Here is a 23,613-nt window from a genome sequence, read left to right on the forward strand (position 1 = left end):
GCAACGCTCCACATCACTCAGTATTATTCCCTCTTCGCTGCACAAAGAAAACATCAGACAAGCAAACGGAGCACGTCAAATAGTTATCAGCTCACTAGCCAGCTCTCGACCAAAATCTATGAGGCTACTTCCTATGAGCGCTTTTGGACACTGTTAGTTGCTGTACAACCAGCAATTCCATCCAGGTTTGAGCCTTTATTTTTTGGTGTTTGGGAGCAAACCAAAGCAAACAACAGCAGCTTTTATGCAACTTAGTCCATGTCTTTGTGTATTTGCCCTTCCTGATTTTTCATGAAGAATAGAAAGGAGTTCTCTTATACTCATTTTCTCATACCAGACAAGCTACTATTACTAATGTAGCCCATACTAGTCAAAGTCACAGAGCAGAAGTTTAATATTTAAAAATTCAAATTATTTAAAAAAAAAATACAAAATGCAAGAAGACAGAAAGCATGGACCAATATAAAGGCTATACTAAACACAAGAAGATCAACAGCAGGAAAAAATAAATAGGATTTTCAGCATGAAGTAGTGAACTTTGGAAGTAGAGCTGCTTGGAGAAAAGGATTCTTTTTTAAATTAGAATAAAACCTCTTATATTAATATTACTATCAGATTTTTAAATCTAAGTGGAAAATACAACTAATTTGATTCTAAGTAATCTAGACAAGGAACTTCGAAGCCATGTTCTAAATAAAACATATAACTGAAATAACCTTCATTTTGCAAGTGTGGATTTTACCTGAGAAATTGTTTTAGAAGTGTCCTATATAAAGTACAAAAAATAATAATAATAAAAAAAAAATCATCTGCATGCCATTCCCCTGCAACACAAAAAACAACCCCATCGAGAAAACTTTCCCACAGAAAAGGAAATACTGGCCAGCTCTACTTGATGACATGAGATAAGGAAGTACCAGGGCGGTTCCATGGTTTGCAGTGGAGTGTTAGGCACAAAGGCTCAGAAAAATGTTGGGTTTTTTTTTTTTTTTATGGCACAATTTTTATCTTCTCCACCCCTATCTTTATCTCCCCTTTCATTTTGGTATAGCTTTCTTTCACATTTCTCTATTCTCACCTTTATTATTCCCTACTTTCCTGGTTTAGGAGGTACATGCCGATGATCTCCACAACAAAGTGGCTTTCGGGCACTGTTTGAGGTGGTTGTCTTGGTGCAAGTGGAACAAATACCTTCTGACACATTAAATAAGTACATTATAGAATGTAGTGGTGTTATATTAGCTTGCATTAAAGAGAGGAAATGATGTTTGAGCAGCAGCTGTCAGAGGGGCATGTTGGACCTTGGTGAACCAGGAAAGTAAGTGTTTGAAAAATTCTGCCTGGAAAACTATCAAGACGTTCTTCACTCTAAAGGAACCCTAATTGCCCACTAGAACAACAACAAAAAAAATTCCACTCCCACATTTCAGATGCACATGTTCAAACCTGGGACTGCTTAGAGATGTGCAGTTCTATTCTTTTATGTGAAAGGGAAACAAAAGTTCACCAGAAACCCCTCTGCCAAAGCTGAAGAACTTAACGAAGATGACATATGGTGCTAACATTCATCCAGCACTCACAGTGAGACAGTCAAGAGTTAGCAACATCTCTGCTCATTGGAAATCAGGGACCAACTTAAAAAAAAAAAAGTGCTAATGGCATTTAATTTACAATCCTAAAATCCCAATAGCCTTCTACTCTGCCCTGTGGTTTAACCACAGCCCTCACGCCTCTGATGTGATGAAACACTTCCCAACCACAGAGCAAAGTGTTGCACTTCCACCTTACTCATAGGAACTGCAAGGAAAGATAGATGGTCTTGAACAACCAAATCGGTACGTTGCAAGGCAAGGTTCCCATTAGCTACCATTCTCCAAGGGAGACCCTGACTCTTAACTCTGAATTTGCTTCACCACCTGGCCTCAGCTGGAAACTTACTTTAACTAAAATTTTGCCTTGCTACAATGCATACAGTTATTTATCCTGAGCAATGAGCAATGTATTATTCTGACAGATATGTCGAGCTTGCATATACTACACAAAACTCATTCATCTTCCCACTGTCTCATGATGTCTTACGACTTCCATCCTGGTGCATGATTCTCCGTGTTCAGCCAACTGAGTTGGAAATGTGAGGTTTCCGGGGAATGACATCACTGCAGCCCGAGATGCGCCTCGAAATGCTCTGCAGAGCCTTGTTGGAAAATATGTTGTCAGACCACAAAGTCCTTCCACTTGTGTGATTATACCCAAATCATCTCACATGCTGGGATTCAAGCTGAAAAGCCCAGATTTATTAAGAACCAGGTTTTCTTTGCATTTGCTTTTGCTAAGCATGTGTTTTATTTCTACCACACCCACCCTCCCAGAATGCTAAGCAAAATCATTTTGCAGTATCAGAACCCAGCAAGATTTACCAATTTAAGTCACTTTTCCTTAAATCCCATCTCTGTTTCACATAAGTATGGACCAGAAAAAGTGGATTTTTTAAGGCAGCCTGCACTTTCACTACCGTGCATAATGAAACCCAACTTCCACAATCCTCTGACCTTTCGGTTACCCTTACCATGTTCCCCAGAAATGCTAGAAGGCTTCAAGAACTGCTGCTCTGTGCCAGTTTGCTTGCCTACTCTGCTGTACTAGGGAAAATATACACACTGCTCTTTACACAAACTGTGTATTTTAGATGCTTTGAAAGATAAGCAGAAATTAAATTTTCATTTTCCAGAAACTGTTCTAGTGCAAAGGTTCTAAACAAACGGCACTTTAAAAAAACCGGCCCAAATTAAAGCAAACAAACCAACAGCCACGTCCCAGCTAAGACCCCTTCGGGAAACCTACAGGGACGTCACTGTCTCCAAAAGCTGCTGTGCGCTGTTAAAAATTGACCTGCAGCGAGTGGCATCCTTCTGCAACTACCACTGGAGTTGGTCCTTTGCACCCTCATTGCTCAGGAAACCACCTCAGGAGCTGCATGGAGGCTTCTTCGGTCACCCGCCTTTGACCACCGCTTCTCTGCAACTGCTCTGGTATTTGCCTTACCCCCAGTGAAGCAGTTCAGTTTTCCAAACTGGAACATAAATGAATAGACAAACATGGCTAAGATGATGGCTAGATCTCACCCCAACCACGAGGTACGTGCCTCTGAAGAGAAATGGAGCAGCGGGGCTGCAGCAGCAAGCTGCTAGATGGAGATCAAGTTATGGCCCGGTCCAACTCTCCTTCCCAACAAGTATTAATAAACCCTCCCACGCAAGCTGCAGCCCAGCCTTCCTGCACCATGCCAAACCGGAGAGAAGTTTAATCAATTTTTTTAAGTTTGCCTGGTACCAAGTCAGCATTTTTTTGTTAACTGAATGCTGAGTTTCATTTCAGTATTTAATCACCAAAACACATGTATTTATCTGTTCTGCCATGATTGTACCTGAACCACTGCAATCCACATCCAAAATCACTAGACAGCAGTATAATCAAACTAAAGGTGAAAGCTAAGACTTGTTTTTAGTTCCCCAAATTTGCTTGGAATTTAGGCAATCCTGCTAATATAAACCCACTATTATATTTTATGATAATTAAGGTGTCATAAAAGTAAGTATGACATAACAAATTAATAATGCATTTACTTCATTTAAAAAAAAATGCACTTCACCCTTAAGTCAATACCAAAAAGTATAGCACACAATACTCCATACAAAACAGAATATTTCATTATTCATATAGGCTTTCACTTCCTATTTTACTCAAGAAATCTGTTTTCAAAACAACCATGCAGTCAAAGAAACAATATAATGAAACCCTTCTGGAGATTCAACTGAAGATGCCTGTTGAGCACTGTGTTTCTGTACTGCTGAAAAAAACCTGCCAAGTATTTGAAGTGAATACAAAGCTTAAAAAACACACTTACATGGAAGTAACTCCCTATAGAACAAAACCAAACCTGAAGAAATTCCTGGAGGGGAAAGGAGGTGGAGAAAAAAAAAGGGGGGGGGGGTGGAGGGGGGGGGGGGGGTGGAGAAACAAGATGTCTTTTCAAGCATTTGTTTTCTTCTGATAATCGGACTGCCACAAAACTGTTAAGAATATGGGGGTTTTGTTTCCTTTTAGTCAGAAAAGCCAGGAGAGAAATGGATGTTAGCTGCCCCATGATGAATGCATAAAATGTTTTCAAAATGGATTTGAGGACATAAGTCTAGAGGACCACGAACAGGAGCTGTAGAAAGAACATGATCAAAAGATCTTGAGATTACAGGATCTGCAACACTGGAATTCAAGTTGTGGCATCTGTTTACCCTTTAGAAAAAAATGCCATCTCTTGAAGTTAAAATTTCCATCTGGTTTTAAAAAAAACCAAAACAACAAACCAAATAAACCAAAAACCAAACCACAGAAAAAAGTCTCCCTACCAACAGTACTTTCTAAATCTCATAAAGGCTTGGTGGGGAGCAATTAATACAAGACTGGAAGACACTGAAAACAGCATAAGTGAGCACCATGTAAGTATATACATGAAGCCACACAAAACACTATCTACAGGCAGATTTGTGGGAGAAGCAGCTTACTAACAATGAAAATACTTCCAGAACATGGCAAACAAGCCTACTGGCTAACTCCTTAGCAAGCTCTTTGCATCTTTAAATCCTGTGGATCATAAGCCACAGTATCCTGAGCCTGTCAGATACTAACGCTTGCTTTTCTATAAATGTACAAACCCACTGTTTTTAGTTTGAGTTTACATGCCAGAATGAAAGCTGGGCTCTCAAAGCTGGTATAACTGAGCATGTTCCTTTCAAATCTGGGAAAATACATCTACCCTCCTACTACTGCCACCGTAAGCACCATTTTCTGGAACACTCCCATTATGGCCCTCACTATCACAATCTTCTGAAACTGAAGTATTTATGTAAAGCCTTTTTCATGGGTTGACACAAAACATCAGCTCTCTCAATGACTATCTTCAAGTGGTATTTTAACAACAATACCACTGGATGATCTTGGTTTAGAAGAACCATTCACCTTTCCTCCCCTTTCCTTTATTTCTGAATACTTGTAGGAACTAGAAACAACTTGAAGGAACAATAACACACGACAAGTAAGATATAAACTACACACCTAATGAATACTCCAAATTTTTGCATCTGGAAACAAGCAAAAAAAAAATGCATGTAAAAACAAGAGTTCTTACAGTTATGATTCAAGACAACGCTTAAGTCACCACAAAAATGAAATCTAGTCTATGGTTTTCTGGTTTGGATCAAATGGCTACTTCAGAGGCCACTTAGGCAATCAAACTGCTGCTAGAGTAACTGTGCTGTCCTCCCCAGAATGATTTTGGTTTCATTTGAATTCTTTTTCAGATGCTTAACGGGAAAAGAATGTGCAGCACTCATTATTCGCAAGCCTAATACCCTGAGCTCTTCTGGGACAAAGGCAGCTAATACTTTCTACATTCATTTGATATGGAAATGCACATTCTCAGCTTGTGCAATAATATATGACAAGTTAACCCAATCTTATGACCTCTGGCCAAGTTAACTACACTTCTCTAACGAGATACACAGCTGACCAGCAAAAGCAGACGTTTTGTTTTTATACGTTTTAATGGGATGAGCCAACAATTATCTAGAGATGTTTTGCGTTCTACTCCTGTTAAGAGATTAGGTAACTCTCCCTAAAGTTGAGATTGCATGTTTACCATAAAGTGGGATCTTCCGCTTGTTACAGGCATCATGCATATGTCACTGTTCACCTTGAGTCTTAAAAGATGAGACCAACAGTTCTGGTGACAGGACTAAGTGGCCTAGATACCCTAGTGACACAAATAGCCAACACGGCTTTCATAGGAAAAAATTATGATGAAAAAATTATTTCAATTTGTTTACCCAGAAAAGGATTTCTGATGCTAAATGGCTACAAAATTTATCCTACAGCCTCTGACCAGCAAATTTGTCAGACAGCATACAGGAAATCTTTCAAATTTCCTGTGAAAACGATTACATGTATCTTCCCCCTTTCCCCCCCAACGTGATTTACAGCCAAAACATCAGCAAATCCCTCAGCTGAAGCCTGAGGAGAGATCTTTGCATCATCAGAGTTATTTTAAAGCAACCTAAGCTTTGCTGTGGGTGGGGAGAAGCAGATTCTAAAAATACTTCCATTACACAGAACATTTCCTAGTCTGCCCATTCCCTAATAAAGGAACATCTGAAGTGGCTTGTGAATATAAAACAGGATGATGGCCTTTAAATAAAGGGAGGTAATGCTACATAGGTTTGTGCACAGGAACTGTCAGTGCTTGATATATCTGGGGATGGTGAAGCTTCATGCAGTGACAAGCTGATTAAATTTATAAAGTTACATCACAGAGCAGGTAACCTTTGTGGTCTACAACGACATATAAATGGTACTATTTTAAACAAAAAGAGAAATGGAACTAACATCTTGAAAACTTAGTAGGTTTTTGTAGCAAGACCACGTAAGAACAATAGGCAAGAGAGCGCTCATTAAAAACAAACAGAACTTGGTATCATACCCCAGATACCAGATTTGATGTCATTACTTACCAAGCCAGCTATTGGAGTTGACAGACGATTGATCTTCTTAATGATGCCAGGTTTGATCTTGTTAATCAAACTAAAAAGAAGTCATATGATTTTCTGTTACATAATCAACTTTATTTAAGCATGAGCATCAATGCTTATCAAGAAATAGTTTGCACATAGTCCTAACTTATATGACTTGAACCAAGTAAATTTGAACCTATTAACATCCCCTAATTTATTTTTTTTTTAAATTAGTTTTCCAAGAAGTGACAAGCAACAACAGACTGTAGAAGCAAAAATGGGACAAGTCACACACAGGCAAAGAGATTTCTGAGAATGCCAAAGTCAGAAAGAAGAGGAGAAAAAAGCCTGGGTAGGCGTAGGTAGAACTGGATCTGTGTTTCTACTGCACAGGTGGTGATGTTAATCAGTCTCAAATTTCCCATTTAAAGATTTTCTTCACATAAAAGTTCTGATGGAGCAGATATCAAAAATATATCAGAATATTAATTTTCAGAGTTCAGTGTGAAAGCACTGATATTGCTGTAAGTGTAAGAAATCAACTCAGTTTTCATAATGCTATCAAGCCCAGTAAGATGTGTGCCATCATTTCTGGCACACATAATTTACACACAGAGGTTGTTTTCAGTCTCAGCCAGAAGAGATTGCACCTCATACCACTCTTAACTTTATATAAAATTCATAACTGAACCGAGAAGGTAGGACAGACTAATGCATCACTGTTGAATACACAAGCCCAAATGCACACCTTGTCCTGCAGTGAGGATACTGCACAGGAACCCTTGCACCTTCATACCCGGGTTTTCAGTCACAGAGTTGGGGAAATACTGTGGTTCACTGAATTACGCACTAGACCACAGGATCAACAGAGAACGGGGACCTCAGGACACTCTGCAGACTTCATCTGCTTATACACCTTTGAAGGTTTTGGACTTGCTCCCTCTTCTTGCTGCTGCTTGTCTGGCCGGACCCTTTACCCTGCAAAGCATCAGCAAGGTTTTGTGATCTACCCACACCAATGCAAAGTCAGGACCTGGAGTTTAAAACTTTATTTGGGAAAAAGCATTTTTTGCTCAAGCAGCACATGTGTTTGGAAAATAAACACAAAGAAGAGAGTTTACCTATACACACTGGAATGGAAGATAGATTTCTAGATGCCTGCAGAAGAAATAATGGCTGCAGGTCCCAAGATTTTTCAACTGCATTAAGTTATTTAGTAAACAAAATACATTTGATGAGTTTTCCACAAGAAAACAACAAGAAAAAAGAAAAAATAAGTCATCTGTTGAGGTGAAATTAAAAAAAAAAAAAAAGCTCCCCTCCTTTTTTTTTAATCTTCCAAATGCATAATTTTTATTTGCTTTATTGTACATAAGAACATGAAGTAGCACGTGATCAGGGAAACTTTAGTGACTTTCTTCCTCTAATGTGTACACAGGAGATCTGGTTAAATGTAAAAGGCTTTATTTTGTCAACTACTGATTAGCCAGTCAACACGTGTACTTGGTCATTAAGTAGGCCTGACAAACCAACTGGAACTTCTATAGGAATACGTGGTGTAAGTATAGGTCTTATCTGCTATAGTTTAAGTCAAATATGCCACCTCCAGAGATAATATATCCATGGTCACTAAATTAGCCATGTCACAGGTGAACCAAGGAAATGGACAATGTCATGTCTAGTTTGTCTCAATTATTTAAGATCTTGCACTCCATTGACTTTGGTGAAAATTGGACACGTGAAAACCTTTCCCATCTTGCTCTCTTCTTTTTTCCACAGAATTTCTATGAAAATCACTTCTTGTACTTCAAGTATGTCAAATTTAAAATTATGCCACAGGAGGACAGCTATATGATTTAGTGCAACATAATGAGGCATGTTTTGCTTTAAAGAAAGTTGTGTGCCTCCTAAGGCAAGCTGCTCAGCTAAGAAATTACAGGATGTTTTTCTTGCATATGGCTATTAATTACAGATAAATTTAACTGATTTGCATTTGGCAGATGGAGGCTCATACTCTTTTGCCAAATAAGCGTCAACAATGAAGATATCAGAGGATTAGAATATATTAGTCCACTGCCAATTCTTAAAGACACTATTTAAAAGTTACAGCTGAATACAATACACACATCCCACTAAATACATACCTGAAGAAATACCTTCTTATTAAATGTATACGCTATTTTCATTACCACATTGTCAGTTAACATTTGATTACTTAAGTAATGAAAACAGTGTCCATCTCTCCATCATTTAGTCTTCAAAATGAATCAACTCCCCCATATCACAAAGACAACAGCAGAAGCAACTAGCAAGATAGACCGGATGGGCAAAGGCCCAAAGAGAAAAATAAAAGCAAGGACAGAAAACACAGTAATACACACAGAAGAGAAAATGCTGGAATGTTGCCTTTTTGCATTTGCTGTGGTTATTTTTGATACATAATAAAAAAAATTCAGAGAACTGAACCTTCATAAATATTTTCTGAAAGTTAGCTTGCTGAACTGATTTAAGAGTGGCTCTGAGATTTGACTTATTTTTTTTTTAAGTGACCCAGGTAGCTCTCTAACAAGATTTTTCTCATACTGGCGTTCTAATGACATTTACACCAGCCAATCCTTAAAATACTAAGGGATTAGCACAATTTCCAGTCCTGGAGACCTGTTCCAATTACAGATATGTGGAATATACCTGACAAGGGGACACTTTACACCTCTGACTCAGTCTAGCAACGAAACCAGACAAGTCCCATTACTGCCAAGCCTGTAACGTATAAGCACAAGGAAACTTTTTAGAGAAAGCAGTCCAAAAAAAGCTGAGGTCAGAGTTTGTTGCTCAAAGTAGTAACTAAGACAGTCCAGCAAGTACTGAAACCTGGACTGCATGTGCACATACATGACAACATATTTCTATGTTATGCTGAGACCCAATGCGTTTACTTATATCACCGTAAAGTATTTGGGGTTTTGGGGGGGGGGGGTTGGTTTTGGGGTTTTTTTGGTTTTGTTTTTTTTTTTTTTTTTTTTTTAAGTATGTTTTCATAAAGTATGCCAAACGACATCCAATAGATTCTACATTATTGAGATACTTGGATGTAACAGTAAGTTACTATTAGTAAGTACATGAAATCAAATGTCTGCCTGTTTTCTTAAATTTACAAATTTGTAAAGTTCACTTCTGAAATGTAGTACTTTTAAAAAGAACACTTCTCCGAATGTAAAGTTCTCTGGTAGGAACAGGTAGCTTTCAGCACACAGAGTTTACAATAATTTCTTAGGAGGGGGTAGGGATGGAGAACAAAAACCCAAACAACAACAGTGGGTATAGGGGTAACTGAGTCCTTTGATCCCAGCCACGGCCACAGCACCTTACACAAGCAGAAGAAGGAAGCCCAGTGATACCATAAGCACTATAACCAATAAAACCAATCAACTGGCCAGAGGATCAGCATGATCCTCTTGGTAACACACGAAGTGTGTGGGACAACACATAGAACATACAGATCTAGAAAGAGGATGTCTGAAAGCTGTTCTTCCTTCCCATGGCAAACAACAGGTATAAAGAAAAATAAATAAATTATTTTATTACAAAATACTTCTGGTAATTCAAAAAAACTTCAGAGGCCAGCAAGGAAAGAGACCAACTGATGTTAACCTGAAGGATTTTTATATAGGTAAAATCAATACTCACTCGCACAACAGGACTCCATTTTCTAGAGCTGCCCGAAAGTCTTTGGTTCCAAAGCTTTTCCCAGTAACTGTCTATAAAAATGAGAATTGAGAGTTAATTGGACACAAAATCAGGACTAGCAAGAGCATCTAAGAAGTACTACCCCACCCCAACCCCCCCAAAACAAACAACAAAACCCACCCAACCAGTGAACCCACCCCCACAAACAAAAAACAAACCAACAAAAACTTTTTGATTCAACACTTAGTTTGTACTATTGTTTTCTTATATTAAGAAAATAAAAATATTCAAAAGAAATAAGTATCTAAAAAACAGTTCTTTATGCCTCAAAGGAAGTCAGATGCAACATCTTCAAGTAGTTTCCTCTAGTGTAAACCAATCTTCACCTAAATTCTGTGGGAATACTTGTTATTTTCTAAAGCAATGCCAGCCACACTGAAAAGCATAAAATACATTTCAAACAGAAGTGCAAAAGAAAGAAAAAGTCTTTTATCTCCTGCTTCATATTACAGCATGTATACCCATGATATCCAGCACAAAGTATTTTAATAGGGTTTTTTTTCCTGCCGCTTGCACCTAAGGCAGTGTGACTAAAGAACCACACCAGCAAGTCTGTATTACCATGTGCACATCAATTCCCATTACTTGGCATGTGGTAGGACCATACTAATGGGACTACTTTTTATATTCAGAGTGAAAAGCAGTGAACAAGAACAATGTCTTATAAAGGACTTAAGATATCCAATGCCAAAAGCATTGCCTGCAGGTTTTCAGCAAAGTTGTTTTCCACAAAAAAAAAAAAAAAAAAAAAAAAAAAAGAGAGAGAGAGAGAGATTTGCTCCTGATATTAACCCCCTCTATCTCAAATGAGACCATCAACACAGCACCCTGCTCAAGCCTAAACTCACTTGGATTCTTCCTACTAGATCCCTCCCTCTGCCCATGTCGCTTCAAGGGACCAAATTTGGCAGATTTCTTCTGAACTCCCAGATTAGTTACCCACACACAAGTCAGAAAAGGAGATCAATTCCTAAACCAGTCCAAAAGAGGGTTATATCCCAGTTGAGTATAGAAATCAAACACTAGGAAGGGTATTTATTTATTTGAGCTTAGAGGTCACCAGGTTCAGTCACCAGCTAATTACAAACCTCCCTTTGGGGATCCTGACCATCCCCAATACTGCACAGGACTTCAGGCACACAATTAAAAATGCTGTGGAACCTGCGTGCATCCAGACCAAAGCTACTGATTACCACAGTAATTAAGGAAATTAGTAGTGAAACAAATGAGCTGTGCTTGGTAAAAGAGCAAAGGAAAGGATGTAGCTCTTTAAGGATGTTACATTATCACCCTATTACTTTTTCTCAGTTGCAAAAGGAGTGTATACTGACACCAGAAATCCTACAACTTAAGTAATTAGATTTAACATAGATTACTTTTTAATTCAGAAGCCATAACTTCAATCTCCCTATTGAGGGCAAAAGTAGATGTTACAAAAATCTTCTTTTGGGTTTAAGACTTTTTTCCTAGGATTTAACAAAATGAGAGAAAGAATGATGGCACACCAACTCAAGGTAAGAAAAATTTCAAAATTCAGGGAAAGAAAAAAGAAAAAAAACACTTTTAACAACAACAAAGGATAATAGTGATTCCCCTAGGAAAACTGCATTTTATACAATATTCCTGTAACAACAGTCTGTTCCTACGGAAAAGTAGAGGTTGCATCTTAGCAATATAATTTTCAAGAATCACTTAAAAACACAGCATCTGAAAATTACCCTTATTTCAAATGAAATATGACCTTTTGATTTCAAATTTGTATATTCAGTGATAATAACTTTGAGGAAACTAGCCAATGTAACATAACAGCACTGAAAGTTTAAATATAAATATTTGCGTTCCCTAGGTAATAGGGAATATGGGTTATAAATTAAGCTCTTTATTCTGAAAGCTAGAAACTTTAAGTTTGCATGTCTTACAGCAGAATTGTACTGTAATAGGGGCTGTAAGACAGGGGTCTAGCTTTATGGTTATGTTTCAAACTCCAGTCATTTCTTAGAGCTGAAAAGTTATTCTCATTCTGCAGTCATCGCTGACATCTACAGGATTACACAGTCTAGATGTTTGGTTTTATATAGACAGTTTACTGGTAAGTCATGCACGCAATAGATGGGGAGATATTTCCTTCACCTAGAGTTGGGCCCATCCCACACCTGCTGCATCTTATATATCCACAAACAACCTTCATGCTAAAATTCCTTAAAAAACAATAATCCTAGAACGGCAGCATGTAGCTGAGGAGATCACCCCTCAAAAATTATTCTCAAGAAGTCAAGGAGCATGTGCCACTGAAGACACATTAACAGCGTAGCCCCTCGAGAACACAAGAGTGCCATGCTGCAGTGCATAATCATGTTTTCATGGCGTACCTTGTGGTCTTTTCCACAAAAAAAACCCCAACACCTCACTCTCCAAAATGGCGTGTGGAACATTTTTGACTGCCACAGAGTCTTCAGGCACATGACCTCAGGTAACTAGAAGCCATCCTTGAACAACAAGGTAGTCCAACTTGGGTACAAGGTTGTAAATGCTACTATTAGACTTGCAGACCTCTTAAAATTACATTAGACAACATTACACTGGAAGCATTTTGACTAAGTTATTTGCACAGCCACTGTGGCAATCAACACTGATTTGATATACAGGATGGAGCTGTCAGACCGATCTTGTGACCCACAGATTTTTGATGACTACATGGTTTGTTGACATTAAAATAAAAGCGCTGGTACTGCCAAGTTAGGTTTCATTAATATTGACTTTTAAAGGATAACTAATAATTAAGTAATTAAGAGGTATTCTCAAGGAACAATATAACACTGGTGGCTTGAAACTGAAACATTTTCCAAGTTGCACAACACCTTGAATTTGTTGATGTCACAAAAATAAGTACTCCATTTTAAACCCTGCTTTTGTACAGAGACTAAGGACTTTTCTCAGCACGGACTTTCATCTGGCTTATACCCATTGCAAGTCATCAAGCTCAGCTGTAACTATTATAGCCTACATAGGAACTAGGTATCATTAAAAAAAAAAAAAAAAAAGGAAAGCCATGGGCTGCCTTGGAGTTCCTTGACTTTTAAGAACTTGAGTAAGCCGAAGTGAATCCCACCCTGAGATATTACATCTTCAAACAATGTCTACGATTTGTGAGTCACTGTTTATTCATTAAAACTGGTTATACTGGGTGTGGTACTCTTATGTAATAGGCATAATTGATTTTGGAAAATTTTTCAACCACTTAGGCCATGTGAGCCATCAAATAATAAAGGAAATATCTTGCAAAAGCGATTTTTATCCATATTTCAACAACATCTCTTTTCAAATTATGTCTCTTCTCTCTTTCATTCAGCTGAATGTATTCTGCTTCTTTCTCTGCTTTTTTGACAGAAAGAGAGCAATGACATAATTAAAGACCATATCCTAAAATCACATTTAATTGCTGCTATAAAACAGTTTGATTTTATTTTTGTAAGACAGCGTCCTCTAATACTTTGGTAACTTGCAATTGCCAGGTCCAAGCAATTTACTTCAAACAGTATGCAAATCAAGTCTTTACCTAAATTTAGATATTTCGAAAATGCTTATGCACACACACACACAGAGGGACAGTTTAATTTCAGGTTTGCTGTGATTCCTGTTGGAGGTGGCAAATCAAGAAGAAACAAAGATCAACCATTATGAAGATGGCATAACATCAAAATCATGATGGACTGCACAAAAAGCACACGGCACATAAGAATATGCTAATTGTACACCTCAGTACCAAAACTGAGTACATTTCTTTGGCTTGTCCTACTAGAGGCCAAATATAGCTGATCATAATCTGCCTTCTTTGCCTTAAAAGCTATTCAAAGTTGAAAGATTTTTTCAGTGTTAATAAAAAAGTACTAAGGGAGTTCATGTCAAGTTGCATCCACGGTTTACACTGGTTTTGAATGGGTTTAGCAGAAAGGCAGCTCTACCACAGGACGGTAGACGTTTTCAAGCGGGTTGGTTTCCCATGCATACCACCACATCCAACTCGGAGCGCAAGGGACTGGCAGGTTTCTCAATTTAACTTTTCTGTGGTGGAAACACCAAAGCTAGACTCTCCCCATCCAATGCAAGACTCACACCACATAACACAGGCATGCTGACTGATTCTCCATCACAAATGCGTTAGCTGCTCAGGAACAAGGCGGCAGCACTGCATCACACCCAGCCTGTGACCTGAACGATGCCTTGCTCTAGAGGAGCCAGGTACTCGCCATACAGCCGGCTCTGCAGTTCACGCTAGCCGGCCCTGCTTCTCTCCACCTCATTCAGAGCTTCTCTGTCACAGCCCCATGTAGACCACACCATCTCAAACCATGCAAGACCCCACGCACCAGTTTGAGAGAAATGCTACGTGCATGAGGCACGCAACATCTTGATGTAGGGTCATAGGTTAGAGATGGAAGATTCAAGAAAGATACTGAACCACACATGATAGCAACAGCCTTAATGCAGGCTCATGCAAGGATCTCACAGAGCAAGTGATTAATCAGATGACGACCTCCGGGACACTACACTGATTTATGAACTTCAGGTCCCCAGCTCAGCCTGCAGCAGGAAAAGCCAAGTTTATCATGCTGCAGAGAGGACTGGTTATGTGCTGTAGAAAACTAGGACAACAACATGGATCTGACACTGCGGTACCATCCCCACTACAGAATTTCGGTTACACCTGCCAGTTTCTGTCACAGCGCCTGCCCTTGGTGGATCACCTCACATACACATCAATGTCTGAATTACTATCTTGCTGATGGCCTTTCTTCCCGCTACCCGCTACCAAAAGTCTGGATCAGACTACACGGCAAATGGCTCCATCCTTACATAATCCCAGCATTGCCTATCTCCGTTTACAGCACTCATTTGGCTCTAACCACCCTCATCCAACATATCACTCCAGAGCAGTGCTGTTACTGTAAGATGCACAAGGAGATATACAGGCTACACCCACAGCCAACAAGCAAGTGTTCAAGTAACTCCCAATGATCGGGCAACTGCATGGTTTGGCAGGGCCTGGAAGTAGATTCATGACACATTCTTATATGGTATTGTGAGTCCACTCATTTTATATACAGCTGTCAGTATGCTCTACCTCAGCTTGACAGATATTATCTTTTAGGGTCTCTCATGAAGGAAGAGTAACACACACACAAAAAAAAGTAACAAAAGCAGTAAGGATTTCAACCCCCCCCCTCCTGCATTCCTGTAGGAACTGGTGGTTCTTCTGGACTATGACAATGAGTAGCTGCTTTGCAGGACACTTCAGAGGCTCTACCCAAAGCCTTGCCTCCCCCTTTCATGGCTATTTGTATTCCAGTTTAAATACTATGCAGGATATGAGCTTGTCCTTGAATTGCGTACATGGCAGCCACCAAAAATGCTGCCATTATGCTTTGAAGTAAGGAGCTTGTGGCGTTTGGCCTTTGCAGACTTCCTGCTTGGTTTTCTCCCCTAACATTGCCACAGTTTGCTCCAGTAGTCAATTGATTTATCCAAATCGCTCCCAAAGGGCAGACGGTAGAAACCATATTCAGAGGGTTGCTGCACGCAGTCTTGAACACACAAGTGGCAAAGTCGGCCATTTGGGTAGAAAGCCTTTGGTGTTGCAGCAAACAGCCTGACCACAGCGATTACTAGATTTCTCAAGGTCAAGCAGTAGAAAGTAGTGGCTCATTTTTGAGGCAAGCAGGATCTGTCTCCCTGAATTTTGGGCCCTGGAAAGATGTACAGAATGAGTGGGCATTTCTATCTTCCTTCGACCCATGGGAGGAGACTGCTGGCATTCCACCTCTGGGAGGAGGCACACCAGGTCCAAAGCAGCCAAGGTCATAGAGGGAACCTGCTGCCATCTTCCCTTCTGATCATAATTTAATTCATGGTCCAACAAACTCCTGAGAGGTCAACAAGCGCTCAAGAAGCTGGTACCCACGGAGGCTTTCCCAGTCAGCTGTCCAGCAATGAGCTTATGACACTGCCCAAACTAACAACTTCATGGGAGTCAAGAGGAAGGCCTGGATTTCTACAAAAGGAAGCCCCACATTTCAAGTCCTCATACCTCACGGCTAAAATCCATGACAGGCACCACTGAGAAAAAGAGCTGGGGTGGCTGGAAATAAGAAGAACAATATCTACCAAGAAATCTGCTGTATAACCTAACTGCACAGCAAAAGTAACAAGGCTGAAGGAGATGAGTATTTTTGCCGTTGATACTTATGCCAGACCACGTGTTTTTCCACTTGGAATAATTCCCGCTGCTCTATTGCTCAATGCAAAGCTGTACTCTCCTGTTTAACCCCACACCCCAAATCTCTGGGCATCACTTCATGTCAGAGGATGAGGAAATTTTTCAGTCTTCAGCCAAAACTGCCTTTGATAACAAACGAGAACAGACATTTATAAAAGGGAATGACTGATTATTGAAAAAGTCTTGGTTATCTTCTATCATCAACATAATGATGGGGTCTTATTGTGGTATGCCTTCTGGACAAACATGCCAAGACTCCTGAAATAACATACGACTACATTTTCACAAAAGATGAAGAAAAACAATGAATAAGGGGCAAGCAAGAAGGGACAGGATTACTGGTGTGGTAGGTGCAAGAAGCATAGATCTCTGCTCATCAGCTGCTTACACTGTTTTTTTCAGCTCCTCTGTCAAATTGCATATAGAAACACAACCTGAAGGATGGAAGTGAAGTTTTTTGTCCAATATTTAAAGGAATCCCTGACTTAGAGGAACAATACTGCAGAAAAAGCAAGGATAAACATTTGGCTTCAATCAATTCAGTCAAGCTTTTCCCCCCTACAAACAAGATCATCCCACCAAACAGCTTACTGTTGTTTATGCGGATGACTGTACTGACAGGTGTCAAACTAGGCAAACCAACATACGTTTCTTTGTGTGATAAAAAAGGTCTCACTGCATAGGCAGAGATGGGCAGCTTAAACTAGATGGATGTAGGCGTTCCTGTAGGAACTTGCAAATGCAAAGTGAAATTTGAATGACTAGGAATCTCGGAAAAAAACCCACCAGAACACCAAATCATTGACATTTTATTGTAATTGTATATGTACATCTGATTTATTTGGAAACTATTGATTCCATAAACAGTTTAAATACGCACAAGTTCTAAAGCTGCCATCCTAAGTGAGGCATGCTGATCTCAACTTTAACCATACATTTACTTTCTCTTCTGTATTTGCAACTAACATCAGTTAAGTAAAAGTGGATAGTTATGCACCTTCCCAAGACAACAGAAGAATAACAATATTATTTTAAAGTTCACCAGCTGAGCTCCATACTAGTTCAATGGTTGGTGGTAAAAGAAGGGTGGCATTGGGCCCCTTAACTGTAAATGTTCCTAATTAAGCAGAGAAAAGGATAAAGTAGTCACAAGAAAACAAACGTCCAAACATTGTTCACCCCTAAAACAACCAGAAAGCAACCACCGAGTTCCATAAATATCCAAAAAACTGGTTTACTGAAAGCTGTCTTTTCCAAGTAATTCACAGTATAACTGTGGTATACTAGACTTGCGTGTTTCTTTCTGCCATAGAAAAAAAAAGTTAAACATACCCAAGGAACAAAAATTATGAAAGAATGGTTTCTAGAAAAGTGATCGACTGAGATAACAGAAGTAGTGAGCAGAGATTCCAGTTTCACTGCTTTGATGTCTTTTAATGATCACGATTCATAACATAAGCGCTCTCATGCTAGCCAAATTTTGAGCTTGCCCATTGTGAAAGTCAGTCACTCCATATACCATTCCTTACTTTTTTCTGAAACATTTATCTCTTCAGCACTGCATTGGTTGTTACCTGACCTCAAGCTGTTAACGCCGTTCCAAGCTGGGGAATAAGCGATCAAGAGATAAATGAATCCATGCACAGCTGTGTCTCAGCTGGACTCCTACATAGTGTCCACCTGGGGCATACAAAAAGCTTGCCCTGGACAGAAAATCAGTAAATTTTCAACATCTCCCTTCTTAGGATGTTGAAAAGAAAGACGAGAAGAACATCAGCAACAACACAGCTTAGAAGAGCAGACATGAGAGAAGACTTAGGCGCACCACAGACAGAAGAAGGTTTCGTAGGGCTGGCTGAGCAGTCCAGTCACAGGAGAAAACCATGACCTCCATGCTGTCCTGAAATGGCACCAGGACCTCCTTTCCCACTCTCTTCCTCATGCCCATGTGAAGGGTTTGCATTTAGAAAACGCCCTGCAATCACCCAGATGACTTTGTGCTTTAATATAGTACTTAAAATGAAAAAACATCCCCATGTAACTCCCTCACACATGCCACCGTCTCTCCCCAGCCCCAAAACGACCACAGCAATTGAGCCAGAGATTCCAAGCACCGGGGAAGGATACCAGAGGGTTGGAGCCACAGCACACTGGAGATGAGAGAGGGATAACGTTTGGACTTTGTGCAGATTCTTGAGAGGGTTAACATACCCAAAGATCCAGCGATTCAGTGCCCTGACAGCTAGGCAGTACGTGACCAGTGGGATAGCTGGCCATGCGCCCTCACAAAGAACTTCAAGTTCAGACAATAATAATAATAAAGAAACCCACCCCAAAAACCTCTATGCAAAATCTGTCTATACCATTGCTTTTGCTAAGGAGAAAAACAAAGTTTATGACAACTGCAGCACTGGTTTCAGGTGAACAAGAAAAAAAACCACCTTGCTTTTACAAGCTTCAACTAAAAGAGAGGCATTACTTGAAATATTAACCGATAAAATGTTAGTGATACTAAAGTCACATTTGTCTAGGGCAAATGTAAAGAAAGGATTAAAGCAAATACAAACTCGGACATTTTTGCTGTAGAAGTACTAAAATCATGTTTGTCTAAGATTTTAACCTATTATTTTACATTTAGTATTTTAAGTACTGTCTTCACTTCACTGTAATTGAATCTTTAAATCTTTAAATCTTTTGTTCTTTTTCATTTAAAACGAAAGATAAATGCAAGCTATAAAAAACCTTCTGATGTTTGTATTTCCTCAGTTTATAGCTTAGTTTTACTACTATTGTAATTCCAGACCAGAGAGTATATGCTGCAAGTTTCAATACAGGCTTTCAGTTCATTAGCATTTATTTTTGTAGGAAAGACATTTGCTTGCACTGATTAAGAAAAATATGCTAAAACTCTGCTGCTACGTGCAAGCAGGTGCCTGTTGGGATTATTTATGTAAGTGGCAGAGCAATACAGAGATACCGAATGAAATGACCAAAACCAGAGTGTACTTCTGCCCTAGCTTACAGTTCTCTCTTACAAATTGACTGCTTTGATCCTGGGTGTATTTAATACGTTGATTTTTCATGTATTTTAAATACACGTGGTTCTCCAGAGGGCAGCACCAGTGCCATGAACGAACTGGGGATCCAACATGAAGGTCCTGAAACTATGTTCAGCAGAAGGATGAGAAAGGCATCACATAAAAGAATATGCACCCAAGAGGGAAATGCTTTAGATACAATTGCTTTTGTGTGTTTAGTGAGGTTATTCATGCGTGGAAGTAATTTCTTGTTGTTACTGGAGATTTGTCAATCTTTTCAAATTTTTCGACCTTTACTGGAAGCAGTACTTGCAGCAGCATACATACCAAGACATGGTTTGAGTCAGCTTCAGCCAAAAACATTCACCAACATCCCCCCGCTTTCTCTCACGCATACACCCACGTGTGCACACACAGTTTCGAGAACCAACAGCCTTCTGGCTGTGTCTTGCCTCCTGTCCCCACAGCCCCGGACTTTTGTATCTCCTTCTACACCCACAGGTTTCTAACCCATTTCACCAGATTTACTTAGCTCATCAACACGGCAACAGATGGACAGTGAGCAAAGAAATTGTGTGGAAACAAACATTTAACAGGGTCAAAAGACACCATAAAGGCAATTAGTGTCACATATGGAGTCTGGAAAAAATAGTCACAAAAACAACTTCCCAGTAGACTATGGCATTTGGCATTAATTGTGGCACTTAAACAACAGCATTTAGAATTTTCAATATTATCTAGCAACATTTATGTAGAAATAAACCGTCAGGTGGAAGTAACTAAAATTAATGCTGACTTCAGCTATAGAAATGTTATGCTCTTCTGAGTTGGAATAATTCAGGGGTAAGGGTTAGCTTACGAGAACTCCACTGATAGGATCTGTTTAAATAAAAATAAAAGCAAGACTATAAAGCTCTTGAATACTATGTTTAGTAGTTGGAGTTTTTTTAAACTATATTTAAGTTTTAAGAAATAAAAGTAAGCAGTAGGAGAAGCTATATAGAAGTCTGACATCAAGAAAAATAGTATTTGGGGTTTTTTTGTGGTTTCTTTTTTTGGTTTGGTTTTTAGGAATTTTTTAAATCTGAAATTTAAAGGAATATAAACACATACAAAATAATTATATTGAGATAGTTGAAATACACTGTGCACGCATCAAGTTATTAAGCTGGGAATGAGACTTCTGAAGGCTCCATTTCCCAAGGCTCGTAGCGATATACTGCATTACAGGTAATCAGCTCCTATATTACAGCGCTGGATGTCAGAGGACATTGCCACTGCCGCGCAGCACCATCTAATGAGAGATGCCAGTAACGACATATGACCAGAGGCTTTGTGCTTATATGTAGTCCGTCTCCTTGGCAGGAGATGAAAGAAATTGCCTCTGGCAAAGAAATTAAATAATTGCAGTCAGAGGAGGAAGGATGGCTACGGAGGAAATTGAAATCCAAGGGAGCCACAAAAGGATGGCGTGCATCTGAAAAGATGACAGGAACACAACTAGAGGAGGCAAAGTATCAGTCTGGACAAAAGAATAAGGACATTTAGGCTCAGTAAGTTTTGCTGACCAACTCTTGTCTCTGATTGTGTTTTCCAGGAGTTCCAAAATATGAACGCTGCCCTTTTAAATATAAAGGATTTAAATATAAAGGAATATTTGATGAACACGTAGCAAGTTACTGCAGCGTCTTTATGATACTTGGAGAACTGCGAAGCAAACGTGGTTGTGCCTGATGACACGGCTTTCAGCTTTCCAGGGGATCCTCTTCCAGCTACGCCTCCTTCAAGACGTTCCGTTATCTCACAGCACACATGGTACCACTCTGAACAGTGGCCTATGCTACTCACCTGTTATTCCTAATTATATACCCCCCCAGATGTAACTTCTTTACTGTTTGAGATGTATTTGCCTTTACAAAAATAAAATGTCACTAACTGAAGTGAGGGATCAGGCAACCATTGACCTCAAAATCAGGACTTCACCCTACTATAAAGATTAAAGATGACATGAAAAGGCCCTTCTTTACGCACCACACTGCCCTGTCATCTGTCTTTCCTATCTGAACGTTTCTGTCTAGTCATTTGAGTATTTATTAAGCCAAATACACCACTAGCAAACACTTATTCTCCATGGAACTGTTCTGCTTGGTTTGCAAAACCACAGACAGAAGAAGTTTTAGCAACTGTCAAAGTCATAGGTGGCCCCGCGCAGGGATAACTGCTACACTTCAATTAAAGAATTAAGGTGAAGAGCATGGAGGAGAGGTTGTGGTCCAGAAGGGAAGCCACTGCTCTTCCAAACTCTTTCAATGCTTCCCTCTTCCCATCTTTCCTCTTTGACATCGTCACTTGACACTCCACTTCTTATCCAGGCTGAGCATCGATAGGACCCAAGCGTTACTCAACCACCTCCAGCATGACACTTCCTCCAGCCATTTTATTGCTCCTCTGCAAATGGAGCTTCATTTATTTAATTATTTAAGGAGCCAAACTGGTTTGACAAAGTGCTTGCCTCCTCACCTGGGTGTGTTTAGAGGAGCCCAAGATAAGATTGACTGTCACAGCAGGTAGGCTGGGTTGCTCTGTGCACTGCCCAGAGGTAGGATTTAATTACTAGTCAAAACCAGCCAAGCTCCCCCTTATTACAGAAGACAATTATAATTTTCTTATATTTATTATGACATCCTTGCAGAAATGTTCATGACTCTTTGTAAACAATTCCATACCCTGCAAGGGAGACGCAGAAATTTACCCCACAGTTTCCATATTGAGCCCATTAAGCATTTAAAATGTGAATCCTCGATACCCAATTTTTTAAGTATCATTAGAAAAGTCTATGTCGCTGAAAAATTTCATTTCTTTTCCTCTGGAAAAAAAGACAATGGTATATTAAATAATTTATCTGCATATGGCTGATATGTCCTTTCTCAAAGGGAGACACTGACCTTGAGTCCTGTGTAGAAAAACCAGAGAGGTTCCAAACTACAGTGGGCTGGGTCACATATATTCACATAACTTCCACTAATGATACAGCCAGTGATTAAAAAAGCTACACAAAATGCACACAAGAAAAGCACTGAGATGCAAGCAAACAAATTTTACCAGAAAATGTTCTATCCAGAACTACAAAGAACAGTCTTGGAAGACTACTCTGATCCACTCATTCAGTAGGATTCCACTTGTACCTTGTAACCGCAGAAAAGATGCACTTTTCGGATTATAAACAGATGCACTTACTTTGGGCATTTTTTGTCTCTAGCTTCACTTTCTTTTGTAGTTAAAAATAATAATGCATTAAATGGAGTAATATTATCAGTAACCTGTACAGTTTCTCATCGGCAGAAAATATCCATGTCCTGGAAGACTGAGATTTTCTTCCACTGTAGGCAAGATGCCTCAAGCACTTCAGGTTTGAGTCACTATGGTTTCTATGACCAGCTGCCTTCCAGGGCATGCAGGCTTCAAGAATGTCTGAAGTTTTGCCTAGCAACTGAGACAAAGCACAGACTGCCCCCAATTTAAACATTTTGTGGTTGTGCAATATCCAAGATATTGCATGGAGTTATGCCAATTTCTGCTGCTGGGTCTGGTACACGATTACCATTTCTACATGAAAATTGTTACCATTTTATTTACAGCTTAGAAGAGCAGTTAAAGACACTTTTCATACCATAACAAAAACAAAACTGGGAAGTGCTTTTAACATTAGGTCACTGCTTTATCAAAGCAGAATGATGTCTTTGGGGACTTTTTTTTAATTCGAAATTCCAGAGAGAAAGGAATGGTACTTTGTATCATCGATGTTATTTCCGATGCAAGGTTTAATTTTGTTTGAGTGCATCACAAAATTATGCATTTTACTGGACACACATCCTCTTAAATGTTTTCTGCTAGAACAAAAAGTTGGACGTAACTTCAGCTTGAAGCATGCAAACACCACTTGCACAACGTTTACAGACTAACAAAGGAATTATCCCATTGAGTTAAACTAGTT

At 39.4% G+C, this 23,613-nt stretch overlaps 1 protein-coding gene across 8 annotated transcripts in view; it reads right to left on the bottom strand.

Annotated features, from left to right (window-relative positions):
• The window catches only part of LMO7 (LIM domain 7), a 136,044-nt gene that overhangs the window by 90,006 nt on the left and 22,425 nt on the right, over positions 1 to 23,613 (bottom strand). For all 8 annotated transcript variants that reach the window (XM_049815901.1, XM_049815900.1, XM_049815897.1 and 5 more), the window contains exons 2-3: positions 10,248 to 10,318; positions 6,561 to 6,630 (exon numbers count right to left, since the gene is read on the bottom strand). In XM_049815901.1, the coding sequence (XP_049671858.1) occupies positions 6,561 to 6,630; positions 10,248 to 10,318 (141 nt within the window). The remainder of the gene's footprint in view (positions 1 to 6,560; positions 6,631 to 10,247; positions 10,319 to 23,613) is intronic.

The sequence above is a fragment of the Accipiter gentilis genome, chromosome 13, assembly GCF_929443795.1.
Source record: "Accipiter gentilis chromosome 13, bAccGen1.1, whole genome shotgun sequence".
Lineage (NCBI taxonomy): Eukaryota > Metazoa > Chordata > Aves > Accipitriformes > Accipitridae > Astur > Astur gentilis.